At 42.8% G+C, this 24,117-nt stretch overlaps 2 protein-coding genes across 3 annotated transcripts in view; one reads left to right on the top strand and one right to left on the bottom strand.

Moving 5' to 3' along the window:
• KATNAL2 (katanin catalytic subunit A1 like 2) overlaps positions 1–14,672 on the top strand; it is a 70,157-nt gene extending 55,485 nt beyond the window's left edge. Inside the window, exons 13-16 of one of the 2 annotated variants that reach the window (XM_089681595.1) lie at positions 4,240–4,350; positions 8,433–8,595; positions 9,978–10,080; positions 14,215–14,672. In XM_089681595.1, coding sequence (XP_089537721.1) covers positions 4,240–4,350; positions 8,433–8,595; positions 9,978–10,080; positions 14,215–14,354 — 517 coding nt within the window. In that variant the 3' untranslated portion in view covers positions 14,355–14,672. The remainder of the gene's footprint in view (positions 1–4,239; positions 4,351–8,432; positions 8,596–9,977; positions 10,081–14,214) is intronic. The other variant, XM_089681596.1, reaches the window with a different exon arrangement.
• Positions 14,673–17,959: 3,287 nt separating this feature from the next.
• Positions 17,960–24,117, bottom strand: part of HDHD2 (haloacid dehalogenase like hydrolase domain containing 2) — a 77,630-nt gene continuing 71,472 nt past the window's right edge. The window contains exon 6 of the mRNA XM_089681594.1: positions 17,960–18,058. Within this exon, the coding sequence (XP_089537720.1) occupies positions 17,975–18,058 (84 nt within the window). The 3' untranslated portion in view covers positions 17,960–17,974. The remainder of the gene's footprint in view (positions 18,059–24,117) is intronic.

The following is a 24,117-nucleotide window of genomic DNA, read 5'->3' as shown; positions in this document are numbered from 1 at the left end:
CTCCTTCCTCCCCCCTCCCTCCTTCCTCCCCCCTCTTCCTCCTCCTTCCTCCTCTTCTTCCTCCTCCTTCCTCCTCCTCCTTCCTCCTCCCTCTTCTTCTTCTTCCTCCTCCTTCTTCTTCCTCCTTCTTGCTTTTCCTCCTCTTCTTCTACTTCCTCCTCTTCTTCTACTTCCTCCTCTTCTTCTACTTCCTCTCCCCTCCTCCTCCTTCCTCCTCCCTCCTCTTACTCCTCCTCTTCCTCCTCCTCCCAATTTGCCCATCATTGCTGGGATAATTGGACGATTTTTTCCAACTTTACCGATGAAAAAAATGTGCCAAAATCTCGAAAAACGACCTACCAATTAACCCATTAACAGTGCGAAAATCGGCTGATTTTTATTTTCGGCCGAAAAAGCGTCCGATTTTCGACCCATCTATGGCCTGCATAACTCTACGTTTAATGTTCCTTTAATCAGATTAATTGGACTAATAACTCGATTAACTATTTAAGGCACTACCAGGTGCACATGCCGGACACTCTGTATTATCTGTATGTAGCCTTAGCTACATACAGTTTACAGCACTGTGTTCCAGCAGTGGGACAAGAACATCAGCCTACCTCTCCGCCTCATCTAATTAGAGGAAACGTTATATTCATTCATAGAATACAAAGCATACAAATACATAGAATGAATGGCTGAGCAGTGCTCAGCCCAACTCGATTTTTTTTTCCAGGAGTAGAAGAGGGAGTTCTCATCTCACAAGCAGAACACAGCGCTGTATACTGCATGTAGCTGAGGCTGCATACAGTTTATAAAGCGTGCCCAGGAAGCGCACCTGTTAGTGCAGTAAATAGATTGTTTGGGCTAGCTTGGCCCAAATGCACTATTTAAAGGGACATTAAACGTAGAGTTAGGCTGAGGTCAGACCTCCTGATCTGGATATTGGTTCTAATTCAGCAACAAAAAAATATTCAACCTAATAGATTACCATTGCAAATCAGGCAACTAGTATTTTCAGGAACAGAGGTTGGCAGCGGCAGTCTGCAAATTTTATGTCTACACAGGTTTCCTGTAGCAAGACGTCGGGCATGTCATTTACCAAGTACCCCTAAAAACATGTAAAAAAATGATTTAGCTATGCAAATAAGTCATAGAATTTATTGAAGCATTAACCAACACATGCTGTTTAGCCTTGGCATCAATGACCTCTGATTACAAGTTTTGTCTGGGCTGTGGCTGGGCAAGATTGCATGGTCAGGCAAATACTCTTAGTGGCCTTTAACCAGTTGTGAACATTGGGCATGCTGCACATGCATATAGTATGGCCAACCCCTACTTTCTCATAGTTCTTCAACCCCATTTACCAGCAATGATATTTCCATAGGAGCAGATCTAAGGCTAGGTTCACACTTGTGCCAAGCACGTTCTGTGGGTACGGCAGCCCATCCGCAGAAACACGGGGAAAGAAGTCCCAGACCCTCTTTTTTAAAAAAAAACCTGCGGCACCATGAGGTTTTTCGAGTGTGCAAAAACATTGGCGTTTTGCCAATCCGTGGGGTGGGGGGGCATTAAGGATCAGTGACACCCCCTGCGTCTGCTAAAGAGCAGCGTGTTTTGCCTGGGGGTCGGGAAAGCACGCAATTTTGCGAACGATCCCAACCTGAACAAGTGTGAACCCAGCTTTATTGCTCATGTGTGGGCCAACACTCAGAAACACATTTGTAGTGTCAGGAAAAGCTGCAATAAAGCAAAGTTATTAAAACTTCTCTGGTTCATTCATAGCAGATCAAAGTTGTGCCCTTTGATTGGCATTCAATGTCAGTTAAAGCAACCATGCAAGTTAAAAAAACCTGCAAATCTGTATAACACTTTAGTTAATCCTAATCAGTCCCAATCAACCCAGATTCATTCCTTCAGCAGAAATTGTAGAAAAAAGTTCACTTTTTATTAACAGGAGCGCCTATTGGTTTTACAATTAGTGGCGGTTTGCCGGTACTTTCATAAACACTTGAATCGCACATGTGTATGAACATATGACCTGGAAGGCAGACTGTGTCCAGGAGTATATGTCTGTACACATCTGCATGTTTATGTAAGTACTGCACATACCCGCATATAGTCATTCATTTCTTTGGGCCTAGCAGCACTAAGGTCGTTAATTTGAATCCCAACCACGACACTACCTGCCTGAAGTTTGCATGTTCTCCCTGTGTCTGCGTGGGTTTCTTCCTGGTACTCCGGTTTCCTCCCACACTTCAAAGACATGCTGGCAGGTTAACTGTCTCTTTTCTCTATTGGCACTAGTATGTATAGTACCTTAGATTGTGAGCTGCTTGAGAGCAGGGACGGCTGTGTACTATATATACAGTTGTGTTCAAAATAATAGCAGTCAGACATCACTAACCGGATCAATCACTGTTTTTGGTAGAAATGATATTTCTATATGGCAAATAATTTACTAGCAGGTGTAGTAGAGTAATAGAAATCCAACAGACCCAACAGTCATGACATGCATGCTGCTGATTCTGTGTCATTGAATCACTCATTGAAAGGGGCATGTTCAAAATAATAGCAGTGTGGAGTTCTATTAGTGAGGTCATTCATTCTTTGAAAAACAGGTGGCAATTATTGCCCTTATTTAAGGAAGGAAGGCAGCAAATGTTGTACATACTGGTTACAGTGCATTTCTCTCTGAAATTCTGAGGAAAATGGGTCGTTCCAGACATTGTTCAGAAGAACAGCGTACCTTGATTAAAAAGTTGATTGGAGAGTGGAAAACATATAAAGAAGTGCAGAGAATTATAGGCTGCTCAGCTAAAATGATCGCAAATGCTTTAAAATGGCAACCAAAACCTGAAAGACATGGAAGAAAGCGAAAAACTACCATTCAAATGGATAGAAGAATAGCCAAAATGGCGAGGACTCAGCCAACAATCAGCTCCAGGAAGATGAAAGAAGGTGTGATGTTCCCTGTGAGGACTGTTACAATTAGAAGACGCCTATGTGAAGCCAAGCTATCTGCAAGAAGCCCCCGCAAAGTCCCACTGTTGGAAAAAAGAGGTGCTGAAGAGGTTACAATTTGCCAAAGAGCACATTGACTGGCCTAAAGAGAAATGGCGCAACATTTTGTGGACTGATGAAAGTAAGATTGTTCTTTTTGGGTCTAGTGGCCGGAGACAGTTTGTCAGACGACCTCCAAACACTGAATTCAAGCCACAGTACACTGTGAAGACAGTGAAGCATGGTGGTGCAAGCATCATGATATGGGGATGTTTCTCATACTACGGTGTTGGGCCTATTTATCGCATACCAGGGATCATGGATCAGTTTGAATACATCAGAATACTTGAAGAGGTCATGCTGCCTTATGCTGAAGAGGAAATGCCCTTGAAATGGGTGTTCCAACAAGACAACGACCCCAAACACACCAGTAAACGTGCAACATCTTGGTTCCAGACCAACAAGATTGACGTTATGGAGTGGCCAGCCCAATCCCCGGATCTTAATCCAATAGAAAACTTGTGGGGTGACATCAAAAATGCAGTTTCTGAGGCAAAACCAAGAAATAGAGAAGAACTGTGGAATGTGGTCCAGTCATCCTGGGCTGGAATACCTGATCACAGGGGCCAGAAGTTGGGTGACTCCATGCAACACAGATGTACAGCAGTTCTCAGAAACAGTGCGACTACAACCAAATATTCATGAAGTCATTCAAAGGAAAGCAAAATCTTCAAACATTTTTCAGTTTATATAGTGAATGTTTGAGTTTGTAAAGAAGAATACAAACACTGCGATTTTTTTGAACCGTCTAATATTCACTTTTCTTCAATTTTTTTAGAGGAACAACACAAATTTGATCTATTTTTCTTCATGTTTTGATTTGGAATATAATGTGTCGTGTTCCCAATGCATTTGTGTGGATGGAAATAAAAGCTATTAGAAGGATTTTGAGCTTTATTCACTTTTTTCAACACACTGCTATTATTTTGAACACAACTGTATGTAAATGTATGGCCCTATAGAAGTACCTGTAATAAATAAATACTCCTGAACTGTAGGTTGTACAGTCCCAAGCACCCGTGTGCATGAGGCCTACAGGTGTGAGAGCTGAACATGTTAATCTCCTTATATTGTACTGTAGAAGGTGTAATACTCATATGTAGCAAAAACAAATAGTTTCATTCTGTACTGTCACATCTTATTTGCTCTCAGTACAAGAACATGTTTTTCGAAAAGCTTTTTCTTTAACTCTCTCAGGGGTGAACACGAAGGCAGCCGCCGCATGAAGACTGAGTTACTGGTACAGATGGATGGCTTGTCCCGATCAGACGACCTCGTGTTTGTTTTAGCCGCTTCTAATCTGCCCTGGTAAGAGCCACAGACAGTGTTGTGTGACTACATATCCGCAGTCTCTAAGCACAGATCAACAGAAAGGGTCTTAGTTTTGCTTAAAACATTTAAAGATTAATTGTGAGCTCTTCCTCCTCTCTTTAATGTGTTTTCTTTGTCGTCAGAATAAAAAAAAAAATATAATCTTTATTTAAACTCAGATCTGCCATATGTCAGTATTTAACCTCCTTGGCGGTATTCCCGAGTGTAGCTCGGGGTAACATTTCAGTACCACAAACGGTAACCCCGAGCTACACTCGGGAATACCATGCGGCACTGCTCCGGCATTTGTTCTTCACTTACCTTACCCTGCGCTCCCGCGATGTGTCCCCTGCAGCGTCCCGGCCATCTCCTCCGGCCGATGCCGGCATCCGGCTTCTGTGTCCTGTCCCTGTGACGTCGGGACGTACGAGCGCCGCTGGCGGCGGGAAATTTAAAAATTTTAAAAAATTTCTTTTTTTTTTTTTTTACATTTTACATAGTAAAACATTGCTGTCTCAACCAATTTCACATACATCTTGTCCCTAATGCTTTGTCCTGCGCCCTGCTAGAGAACAGCAATAGTAAATCAGAACCACTTGCAGAATTGAGTGATAATGATTTGTGGGGAAATTCCTCATCAGACACTGAAAACGATTTTGCGACTTTGCTCAGCAATGTGCTAACTTGGCGCTATATTTCACATTTCAGTGTTTTGGGTTTGATTATATTATTGAATTAAATGTATTATTATTATATTATTATTTTTTATGATCATTTATTAAATTATAATTTATGATTACGTGTTTCAAATTTTATCCTACCCGGGATGTTTGCTAGACTCTTGTTCGGACAGATTTCAGTGAGTTATTCCTAAGAATTACAGGCCTACAATAAAAAAACTACATATTTGCATGCAAAAAAATGGTACCGCTTTCAGCACCAAAAATCGGAAAGAATCATACCGCCAAGGAGGTTAAAAGGCTCCCTGTGACTTTGGAGGCAAGTTATTTACTATGCTCCCAGTAAGAAGGGTTTTAACTTTCAAGTGTAAAGTACTTAAAGCTGTGCAGAGGGTGGAGTGAATGGAATGGAGGGGTCCTGTAATCTGATTTATATCTCTGTACATATGTGATGTCTCTTCTTACTGGTGGGATAAGAACTCAGCTGCACTGCAACCTCGCTGATCTCTCCATAATCTTTATGTAACAAAAACATTTAAAGCAGCCTTCAGAAACAGAGAATGGACTCTTGTTGAACCTGGTGTAATTGTTTTATTATTATGTTTCAAAAATGTTTTTTTATCGAATTGTAATGTTTTTTTTTTTCTTGAATCATTGTTTTTTTAGTATTCATTTGTTGATGTTTCATGTTTTGGGGCATCGTTCTGGATGCCCTAAGTGGCAATGTGCATTATTCTGGGGTCTTTGTTGTCAGTATGCATTATGTGGGGATACTAAATGTCAGCAGGTATTGGTACAGGGTGCTACAAGTATCAGCATGCTTTGTTCTGGGTCCCATGTATCTGCATACATTTTTTTGGGGTCCATAGCGTTGGCATGCATTGTTTTCTGGGGTTGAAAGAGTCAGCATGTATCCATCTATGAGGTCCCGAGGGTCAGAATGCATTCTTCTGGGGTCCTTTGTATAGGCATGTATTGTTCTGTATTGCCAAGTGTCAGCATGCATTTTTATGGGGTGCAAAGTATCTGTAGACATTGTTCTAGGGTCCAAAATATCATCAGGCATGGTTTTGGGGTCCCAAGTTTCAGCAAGCATTGTTCTGTGGTCCCAACTATCAGCAGGCATTGTTTGAGGTCCTAAATATAATCAGGCATTGTTTTGGGGTCTTAAAAATCAGCAGGCATTATTTTGGAGTCTTAGCTTTCAGAAGGCATTGCTATGAAGTCCAAAGACTCAGCAGGTATTGTTTTGGGGTCCCAAGTATCAGCAGACATTGTTTTGGGGTCCCAAGTATCAGCAGACATTGGACTAGGTTGTAAACGGCTCACATGCCACGTCCATGATCATCAAATATACAGTTGTGTTCAAAATAATAGCAGTCTGTCGAAAAAAGTGAATAAAGCTCAAAATCCTTCTAATAGCTTTTATTTCCATCCACACAAATGCATTGGGAACACGACACATTCTATTCCAAATCAAAACATGAAGAAAAATAGATCAAATTTGTGTTGTTCCTCTAAAAAAATTGAAGAAAAGTGAATATTAGATGGTTCAAAAAAATAGCAGTGTTTGTATTCTTCTTTACAAACTCAAACATTCACTATATAAACTGAGAAATGTTTGAAGATTTTGCTTTCCTTTGAATCACTTAATGAATATTTGGTTGTAGTCGCACTGTTTCTGAGAACTGCTGTACATCTGTGTTGCATGGAGTCACCCAACTTCTGGCCCCTGTGATCAGGTATTCCAGCCCAGGATGATTGGACTACATTCCACAGTTCTTCTCTATTTCTTGGTTTTGCCTCAGAAACGGCATTTTTGATGTCACCCCACAAGTTTTCTATTGGATTAAGATCCGGGGATTGGGCTGGCCACTCCATAACGTCAATCCTGTTGGTCTGGAACCAAGATGTTGCACGTTTACTGGTGTGTTTGGGGTCGTTGTCTTGTTGGAACACCCATTTCAAGGGCATTTCCTCTTCAGCATAAGGCAGCATGACCTCTTCAAGTATTCTGATGTATTCAAACTGATCCATGATCCCTGGTATGCGATAAATAGGCCCAACACCGTAGTATGAGAAACATCCCCATATCATGATGCTTGCACCACCATGCTTCACGGTCTTCACAGTGTACTGTGGCTTGAATTCAGTGTTTGGGGGTCGTCTGACAAACTGTCTCCGCCCACTAGACCCAAAAAGCACAATCTTACTTTCATCAGTCCACAAAATGTTGCGCCATTTCTCTTTAGGCCAGTCAATGTGCTCTTTGGCAGATTGTAACCTCTTCAGCACATGTCTTTTTTCCAACAGTGGGACTTTGCGGGGGCTTCTTGCAGATAGCTTGGCTTCACATAGGCGTCTTCTAATTGTAACAGTCCTCACAGGGAACGTCACACCTTCTTTCATCTTCCTGGAGCTGATTGTTGGCTGAGTCCGCGCCATTTTGGCTATTCTTCTATCCAATGGAATGGTAGTTTTTCGCTTTCTTCCACATCTTTCAGGTTTTGGTTGCCATTTTAAAGCATTTGCGATCATTTTAGCTGAGCAGCCTATCATTTTCTGCACTTCGTTATATGTTTTCCCCTCTCCAATCAACTTTTAAATCAAGGTACGCTGTTCTTCTGAACAATGTCTGGAACGACCCATTTTCCTCAGAATTTCAGAGAGAAATGCACTGTAACCAGCATGTACAACATTTGCTGCCTTCCTTCCTTAAATAAGGGCAATAATTGCCACCTGTTTTTCAAAGAATGAATGACCTCACTAATAGAACTCCACACTGCTATTATTTTGAATATGCCCCTTTCAATGAGTGATTCAATTACACAGAATCAGCAGCATGCATGTCATGACTGTTGGGTCTGTTAGATTTCTATTACTCTACTACACCTGCTAGGAAATTATTTGCCATGTAGAAATATCATTTCTACCAAAAACAGTGATTGATCCGGTTAGTGATGTCTGACTGCTATTATTTTGAACACAACTGTACACAACACAAAATAAATGTTGGGCTTTACTGGCATTGAAAGGGAACACGCATGTATATACTAATTTAGGCATTTCCTACTGCTGACTCACTCTACCACAAGGTACTAATAAATATACCAAAATTTAAGTAAAAATTTAAGTCAAATAAGAGAAATGTGTTGACCCATGAGGACTCACAACCACAACTCATTGCTTTGTACAATATATAGTGGTGGTTTTACTAATATTATCAGCAAACATTGTTTTGGGATCTCAACTATTAGCAGGCATTGTTTGGGGTCCCAAGTATCACAAAAGAAAGAAAATAAGAAAAACGTGTTTTACAAACACTGTATGCACTCATAAATACTAACGTTGGAATCAAAAATATAACCATGATATAACAGCAAAGTGTATTTTACGCAGGGAGCTGGACTATGCTATGTTAAGGCGGCTGGAGAAGAGGATTCTGGTAGATCTGCCCAGTAAAGAGGCGCGGGAGGCCATGATCCGTCACTGGTTGCCTCCTGTGAGCAACAGCGGAGGTGTGGAGCTGAGAACTGAGCTGCAGTACAGCACTCTGGGGGAGGTAAGAATTTTGTGTGCCCATACAATTCATATGGAATTTAAAGTGGACCTATAATCTGATGTATTTTTTGGAAATTTATTGCAGACTACGTAATATGTACATGTAGCACTTCCAGGTATTTAACACCTCTCACAGAGATCGCAACATGCCTTTATCTTCTGTTCTCGGATTGAACCATCTTTGTTCAGGCTCATCCATGGTCATTATCTAGTTCCTGGACTTGGGCGTTGGCTCAGAAATAACACAATCATATAAATGCTGGTGCCTGTGCAGTTCTTGGTTATGCACACAAATATCTGACACAGAGTAGACCTTTCTGCACCTTACCTTGTGGCTGGATGCAGGGTTACAGTGTAAATTCTGATCAGTGAGGTGAGTGAATTGAGGCAATGCATTCCCCTATCTGTAACAGACAGATGGCATCATCTCACCCTAGGAAAGGACACCCAACTGGAACGCAGAGACTACTTTAAACGAAAGATCACCTTTTAAAAAAAAAATGTTGCTGGATATTGTCATTCCAGGTATGTATTATTCAGACTAGTAAAGTTAAGAAAGGTCCAATTTTGGGGGTTTTACCTAAAAAATTACCCAATCAGGCTTCTCTCATGTAGCAAGGGATTTGGAACAGTGTACTCTTGTGTTGCAACCTTAGAGGAGAAATTTAAAGTTTTCATAAATCTGTGACCAATATACTATATATGCAACAGAAAAAATGTCAGCCTGTAAAATTTGAATGCACGCCAAACCAGCCACTGGAGACTCCAGTCTTCGTCTTTTTGCTGAGCTAAAAGCATTGATAGAATCTTCGGCATCCTTTCTCCTCAAACCACCACCAGTGTGCCTGTTCGGCCCACTAAAGACATAACACCTAAAGAGGGTCAAAACTGTGGAAGCTGTGCCCAAAGCAAAGGCAGACAGAGCGAAAAGGACTCCTCACCACTATTGCTTGTGGGCCGTCTGCAGTTGATCTGTTCCCCATTACTGACTTACCATGCTTTATTCTGCACTGTACTGTATCTCGTGTGGAGGCATCATCTGTGTACAGGCAGGGCTTTGCTTCCTCATGATAGAGCCCTGGATGATATCACACTGCAGATATACAGTTGTGAGGCTACAGAACAGAAGTTTCTTGGCCCAAGGTATTGCTTAGACACAATTACCATTTGCAAGTGTTCCCTATAACACACCAAGCCTTCACTTTTTGAGTTCAAGTCCACTTGATAGGTTCCAGAAGTTAGCCTTTCTCTGGTAATTTTCCCTCTCCATCCTCTCTTTTTGTGATTTGATTTCCCTCATTCATGTAATCTACCTTTGGTAGCTACAAGCACAAGCCAAGTGAGCCACACTTTAACCAACATGACATCATTTTGTGTCCTCAGGAGACTGACGGTTACTCTGGATCAGACATTAAACTGGTGTGTAAAGAGGCAGCTATGAGGCCTGTGAGGAAAATATTTGATGCACTAGAGAACCACCAGCCAGGTAAGCAATCAAAAGGACCACATTGGGAAATTCAACAATCGAGGTCACTCAAACTGCAATATATTACTTACATCTGCATGTCTGGCCTCACCTTGCCGTAAGCAGGGATTGTCCATATAAGCTGCGATTCTCACCAGCCACTTTATTAGGTACACCTTTTTAGTACCGAGTTGGAACCCCTTTTGCCTTCAGAACTGCCTTCATTCTTGGTGGCATAGATGTTGGAAACATTCCTTTAGAGATTTTGGTCCATATTGACATGATAGCATCACACAGTTTCTGCAGATTTGTCGGCTGCACATCCATGAACTGTTGATACAATGCAGGATGGATCCACCACACCATGACACTACCACCAGCCTGAACCATTGATACAAGGCAGGATGGATCCATGCTTTCATGTTGTTTACACCAAATTCTGACCCTACCATCTGAATGCTGCCGGTCTTCTCTGACCTCTGACATCAACAAGGCATTTTTGTCCACACAACTGCTGCTCACTGGATATTTTCTCTTTTTCGGACCATTCTCTGTAATCTTTAGAGATGGTTGTGTGTGAAAATCCCAGTAGATCAGCAGTTTTTGAAATACTCAGACCAGCCCGTCTGGCACCAACAACCATGCCACTTAAATCCTCTTTCTTTCCCATTCTGATGCTCAGTTTGAACTTCACCACTTCTAGATGCCAAAATGGATTGAATTGCTGCCATGCGAATGGCTGATTAGCAGTTTGTGTTACCAAGCAATTGAACAGGTGTATCTAATAAAGTGGCTGGTGAGTATAAATTAATTTTAAAAAAAAGGTCCATCAAACTGCTATGGGCTGGTTTTGGGCAAATTAACAGGTTTGCTGTATGTGTTTTGGCTTTTTAGCAAACATAAAGGAATGTTTCGAAAATATTTATATCTCATTAAGTTCTAGCAATCGGTATACATATGTAAAGGGTTAGATAAACTGTCTCACTCTAATACCAGACAAACTCTGGGGGAGATTTACTAAAATTGGTGCTCTCAGAATCTGGTGCAGCTGTGCATGGTAGCCAATCAGCTTCTAACTTCAGCTTGTTTAATTAGGCTTTGGCAATAAATCCTGGAAGCTGATTGGTTTCTATACAGAGCTGAACCAGATTTTCCACTCTCCAGCTTTAGTAAGTATCCCCCACTGTCTTTGAAATACTCTCATTCAGTTTGGAAGCCCCCATGGGTAGGCTAAGAGCACTGTGATGCAGAGGGCCATAACTATAGCATGAGTAGGAGGTAGGCTCTAATCATGGGAGAGCTTATAAGGGGTGGAGGTGTTTGGGACCTAGGTCCAGCACAGGGCAGGACTTGGCTTCAAGTCAGATAAGAGGGCTGCTCTATAGCTATAGGGCCTTAAAAGATGTGCACAAAATATTGTAAGGTACTCTGTACTTTGCGGTCCCTTTAAAATGAGAATTAAAAATGTAATTTTGGATGAGGTAATTCTAGAGAAACTGTTGGCCTGATTCTTAGCTGCATTACGATGTAGATATTAGGATATTTATATGACTCAATATTCTTCGGTCAGTGAAGGGCATAAATTAAGTAGCGTCAGACAGGAGGCTCAAGAGCAGCTTACACATTGCAGTTAGACAGATATAAATACAGATCTATCCTAAGACAACTACAAATGTAGGTCTGTTCCTGGACATTTTCAAATGTAGGTCTATCCTCAAACATGGGTCTGTCCTCAGACATCCTCAAATGTAGATTTAAATATGCGTATCCTCACACATAAGTCTATGTTCAAATGTAGGTCTGTCCTCAGACATCCTCGAATACGAGTCTCTCCTTACATCCTCAAATGTAGATCCATCATCAGATATCCTCACACGTAAGTATATGCTCCAACATCGGTCTGTCCTCAGACATTCTCAAATGTAGGCCTGTCCTCAGACATCCTCAAGTGCAGGCCTGTCCTCAGACATCCTCACATGCAGGTCTGTCTTCAGAAATCCTCACATGCAGGTCTGTCTTCAGACATCCTCAAGTGCAGGCCTGTCCTCAGACATCCTCAAGTGCAGGTCTGTCCTCAGACATCCTCAAGTGCAGGTCTGTCCTCAGACATCCTCAAGTGCAGGCCTGTTCTCAGACATCCTCAAGTGCAGGCCTGTCCTCAGACATCCTCAAATGCGGGTCTGTCTTCAGACATCCTCACGTGCAGGCCTGTCCTCAGACATCCTCAAGTGCAGGCCTGTTCTCAGACATCCTCAAGTGCGGGCCTGTCCTCAGACATCCTCACGTGCGGGCCTGTCTCCAGACATCCTCACGTGCGGGCCTGTCTCCAGACATCCTCACGTGCGGGCCTGTCTCCAGACATCCTCACGTGCGGGCCTGTCCTCAGACATCCTCACGTGCGGGCCTGTCCTCAGACATCCTCACGTGCAGACCTGTCCTCAGACATCCTCACGTGCAGGCCTGTCCTCAGACATCCTCACGTGCAGGCCTGTCCTCAGACATCCTCACGTGCAGGCCTGTCCTCAGACATCCTCACGTGCAGGCCTGTCCTCAGACATCCTCACGTGCAGGCCTGTCCTCAGACATCCTCACGTGCAGGCCTGTCCTCAGACATCCTCACGTGCAGGCCTGTCCTCAGACATCCTCACGTGCAGGCCTGTCCTCAGACATCCTCACGTGCAGGCCTGTCCTCAGAAATCCTCACATGCAGGCCTGTCTTCAGACATCCTCACGTGCAGGCCTGTCCTCAGACATCCTCAAATGCAGGCCTGTCTTCAGACATCCTCAAATGCAGGCCTGTCTTCAGACATCCTCAAATGCAGGCCTGTCTTCAGACATCCTCAAATGCAGGCCTGTCCTCAGACATCCTCAAATGCAGGCCTGTCCTCAGACATCCTCAAGTGCAGGCCTGCCTTCAGAAATCCTCACGTGCAGGCCTGTCCTCAGACATCCTCACGTGCAGGCCTGTCCTCAGACATCCTCACGTGCAGGCCTGTCCTCAGACATCCTCACGTGCAGGCCTGTCCTCAGACATCCTCACGTGCAGGCCTGTCCTCAGACATCCTCAAGTGCAGGCCTGTCCTCAGACATCCTCACGTGCAGGTCTGTCCTCAGACATCCTCAAGTGCAGGCCTGTCTTCAGACATCCTCAAATGCAGGCTTGTCTTCAGACATCCTCACATGCAGGCCTGTCTTCAGACATCCTCACATGCAGGCCTGTCTTCAGACATCCTCACATGCAGGCCTGTCTTCAGATATCCTCACATGCAGGCCTGTCTTCAGACATCCTCACATGCAGGCCTGTCCTCAGACATCCTCAAATGCAGGCCTGTCTTCAGACATCCTCAAATGCAGGCCTGTCTTCAGACATCCTCAAATGCAGGCCTGTCTTCAGACATCCTCAAATGCAGGCCTGCCTTCAGAAATCCTCACGTGCAGGCCTGTCCTCAGACATCCTCACGTGCAGGCCTGTCCTCAGACATCCTCAAGTGCAGGCCTGTCTTCAGACATCCTCACATGCAGGCCTGTCTTCAGACATCCTCACATGCAGGCCTGTCCTCAGACATCCTCAAATGCAGGCCTGTCTTCAGACATCCTCAAATGCAGGCCTGTCTTCAGACATCCTCAAATGCAGGCCTGTCTTCAGACATCCTCAAATGCAGGCCTGTCTTCAGACATCCTCAAATGCAGGCCTGTCCTCAGACATCCTCAAATGCAGGCCTGTCCTCAGACATCCTCACATGCAGATCTGTCCTCAGACATCCTTACATGCAGGCCTGTCCTCAGACATCCTCAAATGCAGGCCTGCCTTCAGACATCCTCACATACAGGTCTGTCTTTAGATATTCTCAGAGGTCTATCCTCAAACAGACCTCCTCATACAGATGTCTGTCCCCAGGTTAGAATCATTTGACAGCTTGGTCTTCACTGCTAGCTTCTAGATCAGAATTCATGGCATACTAGCATTGAAAGAATTATCGAAAGGGGAGATAAAATAAATCTGTTACATTACGATAATGAAAGCTAATGTACAAATTCTAAGATGGTTTGTGAGTAAACTAGAATTTTCCAGTTTTTACCAAACTGTTTCTTATACATGCATGTAGTGCTTATTAAGATGGTATTTCCATACCTAACCCATGCTCATCTCTTTAGGAAATAAGGACATGCCAGTGATTCGTCTAGACACGGTCACCACATCTGACTTCCTGGAGGTTTTAGCGCACACGAAGCCTTCCGCCAAGAGCCTGGCTGAGAAATACAGCGCCTGGCAGAAGGAATTCGAGTCTGTGTGATAAACACTTCACCTGACCACCAGCAAAGAACAGACTGCCCCCCCCCAGACACTTCTGTTACTGCAACCAAAGTGACTTTTACTATAGACGACAGCTGGTATTTTTTTTTATACCAGTTTTTATACACCCTTTGTGGCACAAACACCACAGACTGCTGAAGTTTTAGTTGATGTGGTTATTGTGGCATATTTTGCACTGAGACTAATAAAGACGTTTTTTGTTCCTGGGTGCTCTGACTGACACAAATGGACATCGGGAAGGTGGAAGCAAGCAAAATATTACATTTGCTTAATTCAGTAAACTATGATGAATGAGTTATTTGCTGATACATCATTTCTGGTCATGTGACTAGATTGTTTATTTCTCATTAGAAAGTATTGATTATGAAAGTGTATCGAAATCCAAGAGCAAAAACTGTATATATTGCAGTTTACCCCTTAGATGTGGCAGCTGCACCAGTTTTCTTATTATGGGATTCCTTTTCTTTAATTTTTCAACTTGTGATCCTGCCAATAACACACTTCCTGTCCTAAAGTGACAATGTTCACTGTCTGTATGGTATCAATGATGGAGCAGCATTGTCACCCTGGGGCAGGGCTAGAAAAAACCTCTCTGTTCTCTATTCTATACAATAACAGGGGAAGGGTTCTCTAGCTCTTAAGCCTTGTACATACAATGAGAAAATCGGGTGAAAAATATCGCTTTCGGAGCGATTATCACTTAATCTTTTTGTTAGTACACAGCTTTCCAGAGCCAATCATGACAGTACGTGCAAAGTTATCCGAAGGAACAAACACAAAATGTTTTTGTGTACGATAACAGAACAAACGATTTCTAATGAGCACATTATATCAAGTGACCAAGACCGCGCATGCTCAGGAACAAAAGAATACATTACATCACTTCTGAAGTTGTATTCTGCCTTTATGAGAATTTTCATAACTTTAGTAACCTCTTCATTTTCAATACAAGACTAGCATGCAAAAAAAAAACCCCAAAACAGCTTCCTTTTTTTTTTTGTCAAAGCTTAATTGAACAAGCTGAAGTTAGAAGCTGATTGGCTACCATGCACAGCTATATAAATAAAGAAATAAGTGAGCGCTTTTAAAGTTCGAGCAGCTAGGCACATAGGATAACCAACAAAAATCCTCACAAGAAATTATAAATAAAGTGCAGCGCTAAAAATAAATAAAATTGACATATATAAGTGTCACAGTAGGTAAATGTGAGTAAAAATAGTCCCAGCAAAGGTGACTTGGAGTAAAAGTGCACACTAACCAGATGTGCACATTAAAAGTGCAATGTAGAGATCATAAAGCTCATGGGGTAATCATCAGAATGGAAATGGTGTTCCCTTGGCCAGAGAAGATCCCCGGGTGGTGCAGAGCTGGACAGGAAGAAATCCTCTTGATAACAGGAAAACAATGAACGTTGATCCACCAGAAGAGCACGACTCCTCCACTAGGCAAAAAACGGTATCTGGGAAAAAAAATTGCTCCCCACGGGGGTTCAAGAAAAGATGCCCATAGTGAAGTATTGCTTAAACAAATTTATTTGTAGAAAAAATTACAGTAGCAAGGGGGATGCATCCAGTACAGTCAAACAAGTACAGACAGGACTAACCGTCCTGTCAGATGTAATGGCCGCCGGAGCTCCACGATGCTCCAACGGCGTGACGTCACGGCATGCGTAGGCTCCTCCTTACGCGTTACGTGCCAAGCACATCCTCAGAGAAAGAACCAGATTTTGCAATCTTCAGTTTTAGGAAATCTCCCTTTATGTGCGATAGTACCTGAGCCTTACCTACAAATAATTAAGTCCAAACTTTACCACTAACAACTTGATAAAAAACAATGTTCTTTAGCAAAGAAAATATATTCCACAATAATACTTCTGCTACCAAAATTAATGGTTTGTTCCTGTCCCTTCTTGTTGGAGGCTGCCATTTTGCTGAAAGCCAGAGCCCCTGAGCAGCAGTAAATCTTTAGGTTGTCGGCAGATCGGCCTCTACAAATTCGGCACAGTGCTGAAAAATAGAGAGTAACTGAGCATGTGCAGAGCAGGGCGAGACAGTATATTGCTGGATCTTAAACAGTATAGGCACCTATTTGTTTTACATTGCTATACCTGCAAACGTGGCCGGCATGTAGTGATCTAGCAGGACTTAATTTTCTGACTTAAGATCCACTTTACTCCTATAATGCCCATCCTGCACAGGGACCAATGCTGGAAACACAAGTACCACAGGGATGCTGGCACCAAAAATAACTAATGCCGCAGACTCCTAGGTGGATTCTTCTCTGTATTATACTGACATGATGCCCCGCCCCTTCCCATGAGCACTCTCCGCTGTCATGCAGATGCAAAATGTTGTAACTTGGCTTCATAGATGGGGAGAAGGACACACACGGAGCACAGTACATATACACTAACCGGCCTCTGTATTAGGTACACCTGTTTAGTTGCTTGGTAACATAAATTGCTAATCGGCCAATCACATGGCAGCAACTTAATGCATTTAGGCATCTAGACGTGGTGAAGACAACTTGATGAACTTCAAACCGAGCATCAGAATGGGGGAAGAAATGGAATTTAAGTGACTTTGAACGTAGCATGGTTGTTGGTGCCAGATGGGCTCGTCTGATTTTTTTCAAAAACTGCTGATCTACTGAGATTTGCATGCACAACCATCTCTAGGGTTTGCAGAGAATAGTCCGAAAAAGAGAGAGAAAATATCCAGTTGTGTGGAGGAAAATGCCTTGTTGATGTCAGAGGTCAGAGGGGAATGGGCAGACTGGTTCAAGATGATAGAAAGGCAACAGTAACTCAAATAACCACTCATTGAAACCAAGGTATACAAAATATTCTAAATGCACAACACGTTGAACCTTGAAGCAGATGGGCTACATTAGCAGAAGACCACACTGAGTGCCACTCCTGTCAGCTGAGAACAGGAAACGGAGGCTACAATTCACACAGGATCACGAAAATTGGACAAAAGAAGATTGGAAAAACGCTGCCTGGTCTGAGGAGTCTCGATTTCAGCTGTGACATTCAGATGGTTTGGCGTGAACAACATGAAAGCAAGGATCCATCCTGCCTTGTATCAACAGTTCAGGCTGGTGGGGGGGGGGGGGGGGAGATTTTCTTGGCACACTCACGGCCCCTTAGTACCAATTGAGAATCGTTTAAACGCCACGGCCTACCTGAGTATGGTTGCTGACCATGTCCATCCCTTTCTGACTCCAGTGTCCCCATCTTCTGATGGCTCCTTCCAGCAGGATAATGCTCCAGGTCACAAAGCTCAAATCATCTCCAACTGGTTTCTAGAACATGACAATGAGATCACTGGACTCCAAAGGCCTCCACAGTCACCAGATCTCCATCCAATAGAGCACCTTTGGGATGTGGTGGAAGGGGAGATTCGCATCAGGGATGTGCAGACAACAAATCTACAGAAATTGCCTGATGCCGTCATGTCAATATGGAGCAAAATCTCTGAGAAATGTTTCCAACACCTTGTTGAATCTACGCCACGAAGAATGAAGGCAAAAAGGGGGTCCAACCCGGAACTAGCAAGGTGGACCTAATGAAGTGTCCGTTGAGTGTATGTGCCGGGGTTATGTTCCCAGATACTCACCTGTTCTAACTAGGATGCCCAACATTCCGGTGTTCTGTGCCCCTCCGATGTCATCCCTGGAGTCCTGCATAGAGAAAGCAGAAAATGGTTCAATATCCATCTATGTTTATTTATTGTTACACCAGTTCTGGCTTTTATACAGAAGTGAGCGGATGCATTTGTGTCGTGTTTATCACACATTCACATTGACTTATATGGGGGGGAAAAGCAAACTAATCTACTGACACCAGTCCATCCCAAAAGCCCATTCACACTAGGCTAGGCTTTGTACATACGGGATTCAGTATCTGGAGAGCAGCGTGTACACATAGCCTTTCTTTCAGTGTTTGTAAAGTTTTCAGCCAGCTTCAAGTAGCTTTTTTGAAGCCTTTAGAGAAGAGCTTTTGTCACCCATTTTACAGAGTAAACAGAGTCTGAATTGGGGGGGGACGCTGGTTTCTTGCACTTCTCTGCATATTCAGCACTTGGCTGTGAACTCTCTGATTGTGGAGGTAATGGCAAAAAAAGGCCACTAGAGGTCAGTGCTGCACTGCAGACTTTGGCTGCTGCTGTATGGGCAGTTAAGGTCCCCCCCTCCCCCCCACCCCAGTCTGTATAAAGGCGACCATACACAGCGATTTGTAACCGATCTAGGGACCACCACACACTAACAAGCGAATCGACAAAACTCTGCCACGGCTAATCAATGCAGCACAATGGAGATCAATTGACAGCTCCCAAAATCATTCCAACTTAGGGCCCCCGCTTTGTGATTTACATTTACATCAATCAGATCCGATCTCACCCCTGTACACCCCCACAGCAACCTTTACATATTTGTCATATTACATATGTCTGGATTTTTTCTTTTTAGGAGCAACAAGGCTTTCCTTTGGTGATGTTGTCTTTCAAAAATATGACCTGATGCTGGGTTTGTTATTTTTCTGTAACTCTGTTTAGCTAGTGTTGTGATCCAGGCACCCCTGTCAGATAGCACAGCCAGGACACTGACCTTGCGTTTCCCCACTGCAGCTAAGATAAAGATCCAACCTGGACTGGAGAACACAGGAAGAGCAGCACAATTACAACATGATCATTTTATATGGGGGGGGTGAAGGTCATGTACTTTTTTTTACACTTTCTTTTACATTTTTTGCACTAAACTTTATGTTTCAGCACATAGGGGAGAAAAGGTCCCCTATGTGATGATTGTTCTTTTTGGTGACAGGCTTGCTTTAATGTGGCATCAGGGGCCTCACCTTCCCTCCAATGCAGATAATATAGTGCAGATCTTGCTTCATTATCTTCTAAGTGACACCGGGACCCAGAAGTGACATTTTACACATCATTTCGGGTCATTAGCTGGAGGGGGAGATCAGAGTTCACTAATCCCTCTACCGAGCGGTAATCACCATACCAGCCCCAGAACAGCCAAAATCTCACACTTTGAATGACAATTGCGCGGTCGTACAACATTGTACCGAAACTAAAATTTTATAATTTTCTTCACACAACTAGAGCTTTCTTTTGGTGGTATTTAATCACCGCTGGGGGTTTTATTTTTTGCTAAATTAACAAAAAAAAGACCAAAACTTTTGAAAAAAAACATGTTTCTTTGTTTCTGTTATAAAAGTTTGCAAATAAATAATTGTTCTTCATAAATTTAGGCCGAGATGTATTCTGCTACATGTCTTTGGTGAAAATAACCCAAATTAGGATGTATTATTTAGTTTGTAGGAAAGTTATAGAGTTCACAAACTATGGTATAGATCTGATTGATCAATCCTGAAATACTGACAGCCAATCTAATTTCTTGAGGTCCAAGAATGTCAGAATAGTACAGATATCCCCCAAATTACCCCTTTTTGCAAAGTAGACAGTCCGACGTACTTCATAAGGGCAATGGCGAGTTTTTTGAAGTTGTATTTTTTTTGTCATAATTTTTTGGAAAATGATAAAAATGAAAAAAATTTGTTTCTATTTTTTTTTACATACTGTCACCAGTGCAGTACAGCGTCATCATATACCTGGCATGGCGGTGATCAGGGGCACTGACTGGTGACAGTATGAAAAAAAATATATATATATATTTTTTTATTATTTTTTTATTTTTTATTAAATTTTTTTTTTTTTTTTTAAGATTTTTTTTCATATTTCACTATGACCAAAGTAGTACAATGCTACCATAGTAACATTGTACGACTTTGGGGAAGTGATCAGTATTTTTTTTTTTTTTTTTACAAATTCTTATAGCAAAGAATTACTTTGCTATAAGCAAGCATTTACCTGAATGACATTGATTCATTTAGTGGTTTTTTTTTTTTTGTGCTTCGCTAAACACATGACATGTGCATGTGATCGCTGTGACCATTCACAGCTAGACACTAGTATACAATGGATGGCATGAATGAAGCCATCCATTGTATACAACTGTCATGTGACCTGCTGTGATTGGTCACAGCAGGTCACATGGTACCGGCAATGGGGGGCCGATACTCAGATCTGTTATCGGCTGTGTCCGAGGTACAGGGCCGGTGAGAGATCGTGCCGCTGCGCGGCTCTGCAGGAGCTCAATCTGCGCATGTGCGGGAGGACGCCATATGGTGTCCACCCGGAACGCTGATGACATTTGCCGGCCGCCATTCGGCCATAGGGCAGGCGGCAAATGGTTAAGGAAGGAAGGCAGCAAATGTTGTGCATGCTGGTTACAGTGCATTTCTCTCTGAAATTCTGAGGAAAATGGGTCGTTCCAGACATTGTTCAGAAGAACAGCGTACCTTGATTAAAAAGTTGATTGGAGAGGGGAAAACATATAAAGAAGTGCAGAAAATGATAGGCTGCTCAGCTAAAATGATCGCAAATGCTTTAAAATGGCAACCAAAACCTGAAAGACGTGGAAGAAAGCGAAAAACTACCATTCGAATGGATAGAATAGCCAAAATGGCGCAGACTCAGCCAACAATCAGCTCCAGGAAGATGAAAGAAGGTGTAAAGTTCCCTGTGAGGACTGTTACAATTAGAAGACACCTATGTGAAGCCAAGCTATCTGCAAGAAGTCCCCGCAAAGTCCCACAGTTGGAAAAAGACGTGCTGAAGAGGTTACAATTTGCCAAAGAGCACATTGACTGGCCTAAAGAGAAATGGCGCAACATTTTGTGGACTAATGAAAGTAAGATTGTTCTTTTTGGGTCTAGTGGGCGGAGACAGTTTGTTAGACGACCCCCAAACACTGAATTCAAGCCACAGTACACTGTGAAGACAGTGAAGCATGGTGGTGCAAGCATCATGATATGGGGATGTTTCTCATACTACAGTGTTGGGCCTATTTATCGCATACCAGGGATCATGGATCAGTTTGAATACATCAGAATACTTGAAGAGGTCATGCTGCCTTATGCTGAAGAGGAAATGCCCTTGAAATGGGTGTTCCAACAAGACAACGACCCCAAACACACCAGTAAACGTGCAACATCTTGGTTCCAGACCAACAAGATTGACGTTATGGAGTGGCCAGCCCAATCCCCGGATCTTAATCCAATAGAAAACTTGTGGGGTGACATCAAAAATGCCGTTTCTGAGGCAAAACCAAGAAATAGAGAAGAACTGTGGAATGTGGTCCAATCATCCTGGGCTGGAATACCTGATCACAGGGGCCAGAAGTTGGGTGACTCCATGCAACACAGATGTACAGCAGTTCTCAGAAACAGTGCGACTACAACCAAATATTCATGAAGTCATTCAAAGGAAAGCAAAATCTTCAAACATTTCTCAGTTTATAGTGAATGTTTGAGTTTGTAAAGAAGAATACAAACACTGCGATTTTTTTGAACCATCTAATATTCACTTTTCTTCAATTTTTTTAGAGGAACTACACAAATTTGATCTATTTTTCTTCATGTTTTGATTTGGAATAGAATGTGTCGTGTTCCCAATGCATTTTGTGTGTATGGAAATAAAAGCCATTAGAAGGATTTTGAGCTTTATTCACTTTTTTGAACACACTGCTATTATTTTGAACACAACTGTAGGTTCACAGCAATAGATTCCAAATACAAATATCACACTTAGAATCATCTCCAGACCTTTTACCTGCTTAATTGATGAAGAAATAACGAAGGAGTAGCCCACAGCCTTTGATTCAATTGTCCAATTACTTTTGGTCCCTTGAAAAAAGGGGGATGGCTGCTCTTAAGCTCTAATTACTAAACCCTTCCTCCAATTTGGATGTACATACCCTCAAATTAAACCTGAGAGTGTGCACTTTCAGCCCATATCCATTATATAATTATAGTTTGAATATGTTTTTGTAAATACCTGAAAAAACCTAAATTTATGCCTGTGTCCAAATATATATATATAGATCTAACTGTAGCTGCCGCTGAGGTTTGGACACTAGGAGAAGCTTAAAAGGCACAGCCCCATCTAGTGGCTCTACCCCCGCACAGTCCAAACTTGTACATTTTTTGATAATGATCAGTATTTCGGGTTCACAAGACATTTGTGATCTATGAATAATGGTAAGTAATGTAATGGGTTACTTTTTATTTATTGATTTCAAATGTTATACATTCTTGTGTTAACAATATTTTTACTTAGTAACAACATTTTTATTAGATATACATGAAGTGCTTAAAGCCCAACTCCATTCACAAAAAAAATAAAAATCCTTGCAGTGCACCCCCCCCCCCTCCCTGCTGAACACTGCAAGGGCTAAGTCCAGGGGGTAGCAGTAGAGCCTGTATTACATACCTGACTCCCCGCTCCAGGACTGGTCTCTTCTACCTGAAACTCTGGTCTGTGGGTGGAGCCTTGACGTCATCACGTACACTGCAGGGTTATTCACTCTGTATTTTCTGTGATGGATGCAGGAGTGTGACCGCAGCCTGGAGGAGCTTACAGGGGATGCTGTGGCAGACTGGTTGCATGGACTGAGGGAACCTGCTGGAGCGGGAAGGCAAGTATGTAAGCTTCTTCTGCACCCCCCTAGATCACGTGTCAAAGACAAGGCCCGCCAGGCCATTTCATATGGCCCTTACACCTCTCCTTCAGCTGCGGCACCCCCCCCTCATCTCAGCAGTCAGCAGCAGAGAGGAGGACAGAACTCCTACAGATCCTGCACCTCTCTGTGTTCAGCAGACTCCGGCAGCTGACTCCAGCCCTCCTTCTGGTCCTCCTCCAGAACCTGCACTTTCTCCTTCCCAGCTGCACCCTCAGCTTTTTCCCGGCAGCAGCACAAGGTAAGGGGAGGGTGCATTGTGATGTAAGAGAGAGGGGGGGGGGGGCTCCTGACATCTGATGTAAAGGGGGGAGGGGGGGAGTGATGGGGTTCTCTGGACTTCTAGTTTATTAAACAAATGAAAACCACCAATCACAGTCATCATTTTTGTTTAACCATTTCAATACCGGGCACTTTTACCCCCTTCCTGCCCAGGCCATTTTTCAGGTTTCAGCGCTCTCACACTTTGAATGACAATTGCGCGGTCATACAACATTGTACCCAAACTAAAATTTTATCATTTTCTTCACACAACTAGAGCTTTCTTTTGGTGGTATTTAATCACCACTGGGGTTTTTATTTTTTGCTAAATTAACAAAAAAAGACCGAACATTTTGAAAAAAAAACCACATTTTTCTTTGTTTCTGTTATAAAAGTTTGCAAATAAATAATTGTTCTTCATAAATTTAGGCTGAGATGTATTCTGCTACATGTCTTTGGTGAAAATAACCCAAATTAGGATGTATTATTTAGTTTGTAGGAAAGTTATAGAGTTCACAAACTATGGTATAGATCTGAATATTGATCAATCCTGAAGTACTGACAGCCAATCTAATTTCTTGAGGTCCAAGAATGTCAGAATAGTACAGATATCCCCCAAATGTCAGGACAGTACAGATATCCCCCAAATGTCAGAACGGTACAGATATCCCCCAAATGTCAGGACGGTACAGATATCCCCCAAATGTCAGGACGGTACAGATATCCCCCAAATGTCAGGACGGTACAGATATCCCCCAAATGTCAGAACAGTACAGATATCCCCCAAATGTCAGGACGGTACAGATATCCCCCAAATGTCAGGACGGTACAGATATCCCCCAAATGTCAGGACGGTACAGCAAAGTAGACAGTCCGACGTACTTCAT

This window comes from Staurois parvus, unplaced genomic scaffold (assembly GCF_062004578.1).
Source record: "Staurois parvus isolate SC_StPar_1 unplaced genomic scaffold, SC_StPar_1.0 ptg000272l, whole genome shotgun sequence".
NCBI classification, from domain to species: domain Eukaryota; kingdom Metazoa; phylum Chordata; class Amphibia; order Anura; family Ranidae; genus Staurois; species Staurois parvus.
Note: the sequence above shows the minus strand (reverse complement) of the source record. Positions and strands in the feature narration are given on the sequence as shown.